General features: G+C 43.1%; 4 protein-coding genes across 4 annotated transcripts; all 4 read right to left on the reverse strand.

Moving 5' to 3' along the window:
- Positions 1-681: 681 nt before the first annotated feature.
- ADE17 (bifunctional phosphoribosylaminoimidazolecarboxamide formyltransferase/IMP cyclohydrolase) lies at positions 682-2,669 on the reverse strand (the record flags this gene model as incomplete). The annotated part of the gene is made up of 4 exons (XM_049255775.1): positions 682-837; positions 903-2,388; positions 2,467-2,593; positions 2,654-2,669. 4 exons carry the CDS (start codon positions 2,667-2,669, stop codon positions 682-684), a joined length of 1,785 nt encoding a protein of 594 aa, XP_049105262.1.
- Positions 2,670-3,358: 689 nt separating this feature from the next.
- On the reverse strand, positions 3,359-4,500 carry LOZ57_006761 (uncharacterized protein; the record flags this gene model as incomplete). The annotated part of the gene is made up of 2 exons (XM_049255776.1): positions 3,359-3,721; positions 3,787-4,500. The coding sequence occupies 2 exons, from the start codon at positions 4,498-4,500 to the stop codon at positions 3,359-3,361; spliced, it is 1,077 nt and encodes a 358-aa protein (XP_049105263.1).
- Positions 4,501-4,862: 362 nt separating this feature from the next.
- LOZ57_006762 (uncharacterized protein) lies at positions 4,863-7,811 on the reverse strand (the record flags this gene model as incomplete). The annotated part of the gene is made up of 4 exons (XM_049255777.1): positions 4,863-6,259; positions 6,321-6,374; positions 6,446-6,985; positions 7,049-7,811. 4 exons carry the CDS (start codon positions 7,809-7,811, stop codon positions 4,863-4,865), a joined length of 2,754 nt encoding a protein of 917 aa, XP_049105264.1.
- Positions 7,812-8,393: 582 nt separating this feature from the next.
- Positions 8,394-9,730, reverse strand: LOZ57_006763 (uncharacterized protein; the record flags this gene model as incomplete). The annotated part of the gene is made up of 4 exons (XM_049255778.1): positions 8,394-8,767; positions 8,833-9,069; positions 9,130-9,425; positions 9,489-9,730. 4 exons carry the CDS (start codon positions 9,728-9,730, stop codon positions 8,394-8,396), a joined length of 1,149 nt encoding a protein of 382 aa, XP_049105265.1.
- Between the last annotated feature and the right edge of the window lie 5,353 nt (positions 9,731-15,083).

A 15,083-nucleotide genomic window follows, 5' to 3' on the forward strand; every position in this document is an offset into this window, starting at 1 on the left:
GAGGAAAGGAAAAAGGACAGTGGAAGAAATGGAATGCTTTGATGCTCATGAGAAGATGAAGCTGTTTACCTTTGGATGTGAAGTTGGCTTCAGGAGATTAGACACGTGACCTAACAACTAGTTAGTTAGGTAACTAAGTTAGTTAACTACCTAGTTATGAAGTAGGTTGCCTCATAACCTCAGACCTTCACCGTATGTTGAAGAGCCGTCTCCTACCTTACTAATTAGGTGGGTCTATGCCAAGTAAATTCGCGCTAAAGAACCTTAGCAGCACGCGTCTGAGGGGATGAGGTAATGAAGTAGGTAGTTATGTGTTAAGTAGTAAAAGTAACTAACTAGGTAACTACGGAGTAGTTACCAGTTAAGTGGGTTTAGTGAAACCAAGCCAGCTTTCATTCACCAGTATGGAGTATGGAGTAGTTAGACAAACAAACAGACCTGGCCTGCTGCTTGAGGACAGTCTGCCACAGGGATACCACTTCTGAGTACTCTGTACAATGAATGAATGTCCTGCTGTTCTCCTCATAAGGTTTGGTTACCATCCTTTGACACCCCAAGGCCCCCAACTGAGTTAAACTCTACATTTCTTAAATTCTAGCACTTCTAGCCACAAAGACTTGACAACATATTCCTCCATGCAAAATGCAACCAAATAACCAAGTAGATATCAAAGCCTTTTTATTAATGGTGGAACAGACGAGTACCCTGCTGCACAAAGACAATATCCAGCTTCGCTGCAGCGTCAAAAACAGCGGAATCATTTTGGCTTCCACTCGGCGCTGCGATATATTTAACTCCAGAGCGGGAGGCACGGAAGACATTATCAACGAACGGGAACTGTTTCGAAGTCAGCATAAAACTATATCTTTACCGCCTTGTGCAGAAGGGGGTCTTGTACGTACGAATGCATCTGAGGAGACTGCAACTCCACTCAGCTTCTTCGCCCACTCTTCTCTTTCTTCCGTTGTAAACGCTACAGGAACCTGTTCAAAAACCCGTTCATAATCCTGTTTCTCCACATCGGTCTTGGGAATTTGACTAGAACATAACATATCAATAGCATTGCTCTTCTCGGGTCGCTTGACGCCTTTTTTCCATTTAATATTTAGTGCTCGGTCATGGAATCGCATCCACCAGTTATCTGCTTTGTCTCCAGCAAGCCGAGTGCAGTGAATTCTGCTCTGCTGCCCAGCCCCTAGTCCGATAACCTGGCCGTTTACAGCATAACAAACAGAATTCGATTGGGTGTGCTTCAGGGCAATTGTGGCGACTGTCAAATCACGAAGCGCAGATTCTGGCAGGCTGTTGAGATTATTTGGCGTGATGATGGTATTGAATGTGGACTGTGGTGCAATAATGACGTCATTACGGTGCTGCTGGAGCTGAACACCATAGACTGTTCTAACTTCATCGCTCGAAGGCACGTAGGTATCGTCCATCTCAAGGACGAGATATTTACCCCCTTTTTTCTTCGTTAGGATGACAAGCGCCTCCGGGTGGTAGCCTGGGGCAATCACACCGTCGGAAACCTCGCGAGAGATGATTTTCGCAGTGGGCACATCAACAACATCTGACAAAGCAATCACATCACCAAAGCTAGACATGCGATCGGCGCCTCGTGCACGAGCGTAAGCCTGCGCCAACGCAGATTCATCTATTCCGTCAATATCATCCACCATGTAGACCTTTTTTTCCTTGTCGTTCAGTGGAATTCCGATGGCTGCACCAGCGGGGGAAACATGCTTGAAGCTCGCAGCAGCAGGATAACCCAATGCTTGCTTCAACTCCCTCACCAGAGGCCAAGCATTTAATGAATCTAACAAATTAATATAGCCTGGTGCCCCATTCAGTACTCTGAACGGTAGACGTCCTTGGCCCATAAAAGCGGCGGCGGGCTTTTGGTGCGGGTTTGCACCGTATCTGAGGGCAAGGTGCTGTACACCATCACTCGCATACTGTTTCCTAAAATACCCAGAAATTGCTTCGTCATAATCAGCAGTATGTTCAAATGCCTTTAGCGCATACAATTGACGGTTTTTCTCTGAGATATCTCCTTGTTTCAGTTCCCCAAGGAACTCGGGGTAGTCTTTTGGGTCGCTGAGGACAGTGACTCGAGAATGGTTCTTCGCAGCGGCTCGAAGTAATGTCACCCCACCTATATCAATTTCTTCCACGGCCTGGGCAACAGTCACCCCTTCTTTACATACAGTATCCTTGAAAGGGTACAAATTGCAAATCACAAAATCGACTTTGTTGATCTTCTGGTCGGCAAGATCTTTGTCATCAGACTCTATATTTCGGGCAAGGATACCACCGTGAACGGCGGGGTGCAGGGTCTTCACCCGGCCGCCGAGCATTTCAGGAGCATTGGTAATGGCAGACACATCTCTGTTGTGGTTTGTGCGTAAATTATCACCCATCCCACAAGCAAAGAATGCCATTTAAAGCAGCAGTGTGCGTACTCACTCGACAGGAATGCCAGCTTCTCTGATCATCTTTGCTGTGCCCCCAGAAGCCAAAATACGGACATCATGCTCTGCCAGGCCCTTAGCGAGATCGAGTAGACCGTTCTTGTTGTAGACGGAGACAATAGCTGTAGCGTAGTTAGACTCGCGTCAAGTGGGCGGGAAGCAATTGAAAGCCCAAAACATACCCGACTTCTGCGCCATGGTTGCTTGTTCCCTCACGCAGTGGCACAGCTTTGTGCTGCCCCACCAATTTGCAAGAATTTGTATTGAAAGAACTTCCTGTGCAAACACGGCAAACAGCGGCCCGAAACAGGCTTAGCACTGCAGTCTTTTTCAATTCGAATTTTCCCAACTTTCTTTTCTTTCTTTTCTCTTTTTTCTCTTCTTCGAACAACGCAAATTTAACCATTCAACAGTCCTCTCCTCTCAGAGGCTTCCCTAGGAATCCCATGATGTTAGGAGGTCTACAGATGTTTTGTATGAATGCAGAACAAACCAACAGCTTTGATCTTGGGTGCAGTGTCATTCCTTGAAATCCTTTATGAGTGAGACTGCAATGATCGATGCTACACTCTTGTCCATTTCAATTGCATTGTATTGTGTTATTTTCAGATGGTTGAACATACGAAAAGCCATATGTCTGCATACGGAAATTTGAAAAATTGCGTGGGAATTCATAGCTTTCGTGACAAGTCCAAGGCACGACGGAGCATTATTATGTGTGTATGTATGTACATACACACATAAGTTGATTCGCGCCATACCGACCAGACCATTCCCCCAACACAAATTAATGAGTAATTACAAATATATAACGAGGATCTGGTTAAAAAACTCCGCTGGAGGATAAACAAAGCGGTTGCAACACATAACTGGGTTTAGACGCTGAATTAAGCCAACCTCCTACCAATATTACCAAAACATACACAGCTACAAAATAACACACTGGCAATCCACGTTCCCACCGCTATGCCCTCCTGCGTCATACCCATGACCGTCGCATTATTTGATATTGTAGACCCGTTCATTGAGCTGCCAGGGGAGACAGCAGCGGCTGATGAGGATGGCTGCGTAGTCGCAGGCGAGGGAACGAGCGTCGGGTTAATCCCAAGTAGCGTGAACATTCCGGCGATCCCAATCACAGTGGAAAGAATAAACCCCGGTTTTGAGCGATCAATGAGATACCAGAGAACGGGGTTAACAAGAGCGAGCGTAAGGGAAACTTGAAGTGTAGACTGCCACGGCAACTTCCTCTACCCATTGTAATTTGGTTAGTCGGTGCTACCACGAAAAAATATAAAAAGGAACGGGGGCTCACGATAGCAAAGGCAATCCCCACAAAGGCACCAATACTCCTGAAGATTGGACTCCATTCCAGAAAGCCGTTCTCTTTAGCTCGATTGTGGCGATTCGGGCTCACAACTAAACCCTCTCCCCAGAAAAGGTCAAACCATGGTTGCAGGCTCCCCAGGAGCACGCCCGCTACTCCCCAGAGCCCCAAATATCCTAATGAGGACCGAGTAATATCAATACTCTGTACGTTCACTGGTACGTGTCCAGCCACAGTCGGGTGGCCGTGCAGTTGCGTAATGATGCCCCCGTAAGCCATCCCAAACAAAAACAACAGTACGCTCCTTCGGATAAACGGAAGTAGGAATCCCTTGAAACCATGCTTGCGTGTGAGATGGGTATCTATTTCAGATGCGAACTGTGCGCTTGACGAAAGATACGCTCCACCGTCTCTTGAAGCATTCCGTAAATCAGGCGTTTGCGCACCCGTACCCCACGGCGTGTTCAGATCATCTCTCACGCCATCGAATGCGGTAGGCGAGTATATGCCGAATAGCGTGGGCGAGGTTAAATTCATCATGGATTGAGAAGGAAGTAAACTATCTTCATTTTTAAAGCTTTTGGCGTTCAGGATACTAGAAGCTTCCTCGACGGCTGGAGTTCCGGGTTGCGAGGACTCGGCAGAGGGAAGGTCAAAGGTCTTTCGGGGACGGGGGCGGAGGGTCCGTGACTCGGAGTCCATGTCAACGCAAATTGGAGTGGTCAGCGGCAAAGATTACTTAGAGTTCAAACAGTATAGATAGAGTACTGGAAGAAGGATAACGGTACGTGCGTTGCGTACGCGCAAGAAGAGAGCAGCAAGCAAGCGGGTGTGAAGAAGCTACACTTCTGAGGATATGATGATTCGGAGCGCCACACGCGACAAGAACCACCACGTGGTGATTGGTCTGACTGCTGAGTCAGATAACTACCGGATCGGGATAATATTGATGCGGCGGCGGCCCGGCCTCAGCTAAGGCTAGAATTAATTCAAGTGATCACTACTAAATGTTCTATCAATAACTTAAAGATTAGAAACATAGAACAAAACAGGGTTTGCGCGCTTTAAGTCTCCATCATACTCTCTTCGTCACCCAGATGGCTAGCATTAACATCGCGCTCTAAGGCAAAGCCACGGCCCTCGGAGTCTTCGTCGCCAGCAACCTTGGACATATCCATATCGATATCGGAAATTTCTTCAGTTTCATCATCATCATCATCATCATCGCCATCATCATCATCATCCTCATCACCGACATGCCCGAATTCGGGCCCAAAACCGATGCTGCTTCCATCGTCCATGCGGCTCCGTGTACGAGGACTTAGCTCCCCACCAGGTTCTTGGTCGATATCATGAACGCGCTTCGCAATCTCGCCATCCGTATCTTTGTCAGCTTTGCTGGCAATAGCCGACACATGGGCTGTTTCACCTACACCAGGCGTTCCCAAGGGTGCAGCCTTAGTTGATGGGCGGGCGCGAGCTCGGCCCCTTTTCGGAATGGCCTTCTCGCCGCTTGATTTTTTTTGGCCAGACGAGCTAAGTCGACCGCCCGTTTTCCTAGTTGGAGCACCTTGTTTAGACCCATCCCCCATGCCATCAATAGTCTTTCTGTCTCTTCTGGCGGTCCACCTGTTTTTAGGCTTTTGGGCAATGGTTGTAGACTGGCCAATTGCCTCGACATCTTGTCCTTCTAGCATGGAAGGGCAATTGTACTCCATCCCCAGCCCATTTGTTGGATAGTCCTTTTCGTCGGACAGAACCGACTCCCAGTCCCATCGTTGAAGCCTTCGCGCGGCTTTTCTAATAACCGACAGGTAGAAACTAGCTGCTTCCCCAAAGTCCTCTTCCTCCTCAGGGTTAGGACAAATACCGCCTTTCCCCCAAGAACTCTCATCATCTGTGTCGTATCCAGCTGGGAGGTTTTGAAGCAGCCGTCCCGCGCGGGCAAACGATATTTCGTTCTCCCGGCGCGTCCGTAGGGAGTTCCACACACTCGTCCGCCGCTGGGCAAGAACATAGTCAATGCGTTGCCTCCGGTTCTGTTCAAGTGCTAGCTGGTGTTGTGTCATCGGCCGTGGACGACGAGGGGTGGAGTGTTGCCCAGCTGGGGTATTGCCGGAACTATACTGTTGCAAAATCGGGTGGGCGGCACCTGGAGGCGCAGGAGAGGCGATGTCTGGTGTTTGCTCCATTCTCGTCTTCAGAACCAGGCGTTGGGGTTGCGAATTTGGAGGTCGGTTTATCGACGACTCCCTCTTAGGTCGCTTGGGCCGGGACCGTGAGGGGTGACTAGGCGTTTGGCTACCGCCTATATCATCATCTTCAAGGGGTCGTTTTGTGGTATTCAAAGGAGTGATGGTAGTGGCACTATGGCCACCGCGACTACCTGAAATACCTTTATCCCTCTTGGTATGGCCAAACTGACCCGTATCTTCAGACGCTAGGTCGTCACTTATATCTTCTATTTACCCAGAAATGTCAGACCAACAATAGGTATGCGGCACATTACCAGATGAACATACCTCTCTTCTGGCGCCTCGGGTGCCGAAGAACAATATCATCATCCTCCAAAATCCCTGGAAAACAGGAAAGATATTAGTATAACTAGACAGAGTAAAGAGGACTCCGTACTGGGGGCAATACACACTCTTTCGCTCCCGCTGCTTTTCTTCGCCATATCGAATTTCTTCAAGGGTATCGATATTCTCGGCCTCAGCTTCGAGGTCGGTAAGCTGTTCCATATCCGGGACTTTTAAAGGAAGGCCTTCACTACCCTCCCCTACAATACCAGCACCAAATGGGTTCTCCGATGTGAGCGGTCCGGAAAAGTCGCTCTCCAAATAGTACCACATCAGCCATAAGAACGCATTGGCACGACTCTTACTGCTCAGCGTAGGGCGCATCACCAGATCGAAGAAGTCGCCAGGGGGGCAAAAGTGCAGTTCCGATACTCTTGGGGCAAATTGAGATAGGACAAAAATTAGATTCACGGGATTAGTTCGAGGGATCGGAAGGCATTTTATCTGCTCAATTGTCCCTGGCTGTTCGACGTCCTCAGACGCGCCCTTTAAAATCGATTTTAGACGCGGAGCGTCTTGCAACTGCTTGTAGGCGCTGGAATCCTGCCGAGCTTGAAGTGATGGAATAGAGTGGTAAGTTCGTAATTGGGCACGCATCTCTGGGAAGACTGTTTCGTATTAGTTGCACTCCATATACTCTAGATTGGAACCTGGGGTGAGAACAAAATTACAATTCAAGGTTGTGTTCATTCTCCCAAAGTTCACCAAAAGACAGACCATAGCCATATTGGTGGCGGCAGGCTTATCGTGTTGTAGCTTCTCCTTCAAGATCTTGCTTGTCTTGCTACTTTTTGCCATAGTATCAAGATAGAGATCAGCGAACGTAAAACCCTTGTCGCCCTCGGGAAAGCGAGTAAAGCAGGTCGTCTTGTCTTCAAACACACATTTGAGAAAATCATACTGGATGTCCTTTCGCCAGAGTGGAATGCCGTCATCCTTTTTTAAATGTCTAATCTTATTGCCGGCGTAGACAGATCCAATCGTGCCATGTCCTTGTCTTCGAGTTGTTACAGAACTCTGTTCGGTGGGCGGTTGATCATCGGGTGCTCGTCGGGCAGAGGTTTCGCGTTGCGAGCTGGAGCTGTCGATGTGAATAGGGCGCGACGCCCTCGCGGACTTTTCTGTGCGGGCAACACCACCTGCTGCTTCTGTAGCCATAGGTCCCACAGCCTCCGCGAGGCTAGGCTTTCCATGGAGGGTTTGAGGGGCTGGCAGATCAGGGCCGTAAGGCAGAACAGCTGGCTTGTTGGAGGCCAATTCAAGCAATGTCGAACCTGGCGATGCTTCATCTCCCTTGTTACCCACAGTCATCTGAGGAGATTCCGCATAGCGCGACATGAGCGGTGTGTCGGGTAGAGGGTGTTTGGTAGAGGAAGCATTGCAAAAGGCTGGAGTAGGAGATGGGATGCGAGCAGAACCAGCGTCGCTCGTCATGATGGGACGATGACTGAAATGACTGAAAGAGATGGCATACAAGGCATGAATCGGAGTCTGGTGTCGCGACCAATTTAGTTAACTAGTTAGTTAGTTAGTTAACTAACTAATTGTTATGTTACTTAGATTTGCGGCTCAAAAAGCTCTGGGCTGCGAAATAACTAAACTAGTGGTTATACGGGGGTAAATTAGTGTGTGTTATAACCTGCGTTACTATGTAAGTTATGCCAAGGTGCCGTCTAACTAACTAGTTGAACTAATTAACTCCATACATTAGTTACCACGAGCAGAGCTCGGATTTGAGTGTGATGATTCTGCCAGAAAGCACTTTTGAAGTAATGCAAGTAGGTCAAATATTAATCTTCTTACTCTTCAATAACCAATACAGCACAATATTAGCAGCTACTAGCAAAAGCGGAGCAGCAAACAGTCTAAGAGAGCGCACCTGTAAGGATACTATAGGATAGTTGTATGTATATTCTTCTTGGGAACTTTGACCATAGGTTGATAATAGTAAAGAACGAACATAAATAGCTAGTTATTTCTTGATAGTATGTCCAGAAAAATAACGGCTAATTACACTCATAAATGAGAATCTAGCTGGGCAAGTAATTGTGCGGTCTTCTTCGCGTCCCTCATTTTTGGATCAACTTGAATTAGTGAGTGTATAAGCTTTGCTACGGCCATCCTTAGGTTCTCATGACCGCCCAAAAACGCATTGTATGTCAAATATTCGTCGATAACTGAGAGCTGTTCACTGCTACTCATGTCTGCATAGCTGTTCTGAGTGTCATGTAGCCAGAACAGATGATTATCTGTCAAGCCGAAAACTATCACACAGCCTAAGGCCCAAAGGTCAGTTTTTTCATTTGCCACCCCTTCTGGATCTTTAGCTATGCGATAAGGTTGGTATAACTTGGTACCAAAGGTACCCTTCTTCGAGGGTACGTCAAACGCTGTTTGTTGCATTAAAAATCGTTAGTATCCATATCATTATTTAGCCGAGAGACCTTCGGCTCACCTTTCCCAAAGTCAATGATTTCTACGGAGGACATATCATTTCCATCTGTCAGCAAATGACCCTCGTGGGTAACAATATAAATCGGCAGGTAAGCTGGTATCTGGGGTAAGAGTGTTGACTTTGGGGCACCTCGAAGAACCACAAAATTTTTCTGGTCATCTTCAAAAGCTGCACGTAAAAATTCAGGTAGCAAGGCATTTTTATGTAGTCCAAGAGTGACGTTGTAAGGACTCAAATCTAGGGAATTTAGGTAAGAAATAACATGATGCAAGGGTTGGCATTTAGCCTAGGACTTACCACCATGTCTGATGCCTTGGGCGTGATATGAAAGCACTTTTTGGACAAGAGTACGAACGAAAATCAGGATGGAATCAGCATCGACTGGAGGCCGGAGTTCCGCATTTTCCCTTTGGTAAAGAGTACATCCAAGTGGCTGCATTCCAAGGCAAAGGAATTTCTCGCGTGTAGGTTTGTAGATATAAAAGAACGCTACCAGTAGCCTGTCAAGTTTTTTCATCACTCGCATCTCATCATTGTCTGGCTTGCTGGCATCACGCGTCAAAACTTTCAAGGCCAAAAACCGCGGCGAGTTACTGTATTAATTCCATTAAGACGATTGTTTGGAGAAGTAGTAGGTAAACTAGGGCATTACATACTTGTCTTTGACCAGCCAAACTGTAGCATAAGATCCTCTGCCCAATTTGCCAACCACTGTGAAGGAGCAATGCTGTCCCCTACAGAGAAGGTTTTCGCCACGTAGCGTATCATCAAGCAGCACTGGACATAAACCTCCCTCAGTATATTGGGCTAGCAGTTCACAATCACTGCCATCAAAATACTCTGTTTCCCAACCAACCCCCTTTCCGCGTGGTCTCACGCCGTATTGGACAGAGGACATCAAGAGAGCAAGGCCACAATCGGCAAGACCTTACATATAAAAAGAGCCTGAGAAAAGGGTGTGTTTATAGAAAGTGACCTAAACGGAGGATTAGAAGCTTGGTTAGGGTGTGTGTTCTATGCTCCGTACATCAAGTAGGGTGATAACTAGTGGTTATGACGAACTATGACCCGCCACCCCGAAATACCATGGTTAATACTCCGTACGCTAGCAAGTCCTTAGTAAGCCAACGGCGTGCACAATTGCCATACCGGAATTCCGGATCTGTGGAATACCATAATGTGATGGTAGTGGCAACGTAATCACTACATAGTAACTCAGCACAACATTGATCCTACAATTGTGTAATATTACCAAATCAGATTGCTGTTATCCTCAGTATTCTCAATGTAGGATTCTGATCCAATGTATGCAGCCATCTACACTGCACAACATATTGCAGACTCAATGTTGTCATTATCTGATCTGTATTCTTAATCTCTCTGTTTCTTGAAATACTGTTGAATCAATCAGTGAAAACATATTCAATACTCTGTGATAGATTCAACTGCTTCATTGTTAATACTATCTAATACTATGAAGTACAGACTCTATATACATAAATTGTTCACAGCAATGAGACTTCTTAAGTGCACTGCAGAAATGTACTGAATGATGAAGACTGCATTATTAGTTTTTTGAAATCATAACTAACAGAAATTGTATACAAAGCAGATCTGCATATCACTAAAAGTTCTACAATATTATATTCACTCTTCATTATCTGCAAAACTGACAAATTCAACACTCTCTCACATCAGATCTTCTCAGTCTGATGCACTGCAAAGAAAGTTCTTTCTTGACTGTTTCAAACATGTGTGAATATCTGTCAGATTTGCTCATGATGAATCTTCATTTCATAAGTATATTCAATCATGTCATCTTTTCATAACACAATTCAATAAGTGGAAGTTGGAAAGACAAATGTTGTCTTTCAGAAGAAGTTTATTGAATCTGAATCTAATTTCAGTATTGAATGAATGTGTCAGTTCTGCTTATATAAGTTCCAGAGATTCTTCAGAAATTGATGAGTGATAGATAGTTTGAATAATCATGAGTGTGAAATTTCAAGAGCTTGAAGACTCTCATCTGTCTGCATTTAATTTATCATATTTAGTGCAAGATGAAGACATGTGCTCATAATGCTTACTTACTGTTTCAGATTGTCATCTAAATCATCTGACTGGATGTGTAACATGTTTTTGATCAAGATTGGACATTCAGATTTAATCTCTTGTATGCAGATGATGGCTGTGGATTCTGTTTCAGCAAAAGCATCATGCAGAGTTAATGTGAGGATTGGATGGTTGCAGATAATGTGACAATGGTTTGCAGCCTTTGTAAATGAGATTAGGTTGGGTGAGAGATGATTACAAAGAGATCTAAGCATAAGAGAGAGAGAGAGATAACTGATATTGCTACAACAGTGTCTAGAGTCTCTAGATATGTTGTCACTGATCTTTGTAAAGAAGTGTCTGTGGCAGATTTTGTGTGTTCAGCTTTACTAGTGAGATCATGTGATCAGTTACAGAGTTTATGAATCTCAGATGTCATGAAGCATAATCATTTAAGCATCAAGAAGATTTTATGAATCTCTTTTAGATAATGAAATGAATGTAAGAAGACTGCAGTGTGAAGTCTTACAGATTTCTTTCTCTTCATAAGTTTTGATTTTCAAGATGTTGATGTGATCAAGATCACAGTGAGAGTGACAGCTTCACTGTGATTGTAACAATTTTGTACAAAATCTCTTTTTAATGTGATGAATGTAAGAAGATCACAGTGTGGAGTCTTAATTCAATCTCAGTTTCTAGATGTAGATGTGACAGTAAGATCACAGCAAGAGTGACAGCTTCTCTGTGATATTAATGTAGTTGCTGTAATGACTGTCATTTCTTATGATTCATCTAGTGATACTTAACAATCTCTTGAATATAAATATCTCTTTCTTAATCTTCTCTCTCTCTCTCTTTCTTTTCTCTTTCAACAACATTCTTCTTTATTTTAATAAGAGTTTCAGACAAGCATTTTCTTCTTGATGATTATAAATCTTGAGAGGCTTTGTAAACAGCTTTTCTCAGTGCTAACATATTGTGCAGAGAGATAATTTTGCTGTATCTTTCTTCTGTTCAAAATTAAGATGTCAAAATGTGAGCAACAATGGCTCAATAAGTTTGAGAATAAAATCTCAATCAGTCATCATTCAAAACTCTCTTCAGAAGCAATGTAAGAGATGTCTTCAGAATCTTCTACTTCATCTGAAGCAGAGTTCTCAACTACTGCCATTTCTCAAGAAAATTAAAGTGAAGAGACATTATTGTCATCAGTTTTCATTTACACAACAGAGAGTTATGTCTCTGAAGACTTTGAGATCTCTTCTCAGACATCATAGCTCAGTCAGTCTGATTCTGATTATGATGATGTAAGTGATATTCTTCCATTTCTTCTTCTTTTAATGCTTCATAATTGCTTTTATGAAGTCTGAAATATTCTTTATGAAGTGTTTTCTCACTCCATAATCCTCTTTTCTGTGTGCATGACTGATGGCATATTCAGAGTGTTAATATTCAAGCTTGATGAGAACACTCAATGGTGTTTACTGTGTTTAGTAATGATTCTTTTTCAACTACTAGCTTCATTGTCTTGATTGATCAGATCTTGAGAGAGGGTGGCCATCTGTCTCTCAAATCTGAAACTCTTGTTAATAATGTGCCATTTCATTTTTCTTGGTCTGATCTGTTTCCATCACATTCATGTTCTCAGTATGTGCTCTTTTCTATGCTGTGTCCATCCTTAAGTATTGATTCTGTCTTCAATGCACTCAAGATATGTTGAGTTGCTTCATAACATGACTTATAAGACAGTTTCTGCTTTGTAAACTCATTTACAAAGTGATATTGAGAGTCTCAGCTAATGCTTTTTCTTTCTCTAGAAGTCAGTCTCATCAACTTCTTCTCTATCTGCTGTGTCTGCTTCTGCTTCTACTTCTGCTCCCCTAATCTCTGTCCTGACTGTTAACTTATCAGTCAGAACATCAGTTACTATGAGCCATCTTCTGCTCTTAATTTCAGATCAGAATTCATTCAGTCATGAGAGACAACTTCTTACTTTCTTCTCTCTTTGATTCACAACTCTTACTGATTCCACAGACTCTGTTCAATTGAGAAATAGAGCCCAGCTCCAGAAAGAAGTTCTGATCATCATGACAGACAATTATTCTCAGCAGTTATGTACAGCATGTCAGAGTAACTTAAATCTTTCATTGAGGCAGTGTGTCACAAGTTCTCTTGATAGAGACAGATGTAATAACTGTATCTATCAGACACACAAAACTTATTCTTTCAATTCTTAGAGTTGCCTTCTTGTTTTCTTTCTTTTGTTACTGTGGGCTTTGATCACTAATAGTCTAGTTTTCTCTTTCTCTTGTGAACTTTGGCCATTAATAGTCTAGTTCTTTCTTTTATCTTAGAGTAAATTCATTACTTCTGCTTCATGAACTACTTCTTGACAGTTGTAAATGCTTTTACAGACTGACTTTTCTTCTAAATTAATTCACTACTCAGGTCACTGCTCTTCTGCTTCATGAATCAATCTCTAACTGCTTTGTAAATGTCTTTATGAACCTAACAAGATCTCTCTAAGTGCACATTCTCAGAATACAGCATAGATCAGACTTGTCTGAATGTTTTTTATGAAACTCAAACAGCTTCTTATCTAGATGTCTCACATTCTTTGAAGACTCTCAAGTTCTTTCCTCATATCTCTGCCATCACACAAGATATTCAATCACTTGACCATTCTTATGAAAGTCAACAATCTTCTGTACCTAATACTCTTGCTTCACAGAGAATGTCTCATGAATTGAGTGGTGTGATTAACTATCCACTCCCTTCCATTCCTTGTGTTTGATTAGAAGAGACACATGAAACACATTGTGTACTCTCAGCTCTGATGATAGTTTCAATTGATAGATTTGGGGCCTCAATTTTTCCACAATTTGATATGATCTGTGTCAGAGAACATTCAACTTCTTGCTACAACATGCTGTTCTAATATTATGAAGATCTAATCACATCTGATCATCTTTGTAAAATGATACTGCAGTATGTTTCTTGTCATAGTAGCTTTTTTGATAGACTTGTGTCTTTACAAGACTCTTCTGAGTCATTTTATGCAGCTCTTCCAACTGATCTGTCAGTTTATGAGACTCAGTTGTGGCTGGCACTGATATTTCTGCTCTCAGAAAATTCATTCACAGATGGCTTGCCATCAAAAGCTCAAAGAGACTCTTTTCTGTTGAGAATTGTCTAGAGTTGTTGTAAGCAAACTCTGCATGAGGCAATTTTCTAACCCAGTTGTCTTGTTCATAATTAATCAAGTTTCATAAGTACTAGTACTATTCAGTCTTTCAGTCTAGTCATCTGTTTGACAATGAAATGCTGTGCTCATTCTTCTATCAACTTTGAGAAGATATAACAGATCTCCTCAGAACTCATTTGCAAATATTAACTCATGGTCAGAAACTATGCTTGAGAGAAGTTCATGCAATCTGACTAGCTCACACATAATCAATTCAGCAAGTTGTTCAGATGTCAGCTCTTTTCTGACTGAAACAAAGTGAGACATCTTTGTAAACTGATTCACAATGATCAGAATACAGTTGAATTCTACTCTCTTAAAATTCTGACTTGATGAGAGATCCATAATCACATTCATCACAATGTATTCCCAAGACTTTTTGAGAATTGACAAAGAAGACATCTCTTCTTGTGATTTCATCTGAATCTATCTGAATCTCAAGCAAACATCACAGACATCAACACATTCTTTCACAAGCTTCTTCATTCTTGGCCAATAGAATCTGTGTGCTAGCAGTTTGTAAGTTCTTTCACTTGCAAAGTGATCTGCCAGAGATAAATCATGATGTCTTTTAATCAATTCAATTCACAGAGCTTCAATCATGAATATATAGAGACATTCTTTCATAAAGAGACAGTCTTTCTTCTCTATTCAGTCTGTGAACTTAATTGAGTCTAACTGAAGACTCTTCCTAATCTCTATTGCATGGTCATCAGCAGCAAGCATCTCAGATAACATTGTCATTAGATTCAGAGATGCAGTCTCTTGTGAGTCTATTTCATTCAGAGCATTACTGAGAATGAGCTGCTTGACATCTCATAACTCACCCTCAAATCTTTAAATATCATGAGTATCATTCAGAAGCAGCTTCACATAAGTCTGCTCTGATTTGTAACATATCTTTCTGTTCACAGAGTGTGCATTTCTGTTAGACAAGACATGTTTGAATTCTTTC

The sequence above is a fragment of the Ophidiomyces ophidiicola genome (genome assembly GCF_022830035.1).
Source record: "Ophidiomyces ophidiicola strain CBS 122913 chromosome Unknown scaffold_55, whole genome shotgun sequence".
NCBI lineage: Eukaryota > Fungi > Ascomycota > Eurotiomycetes > Onygenales > Onygenaceae > Ophidiomyces > Ophidiomyces ophidiicola.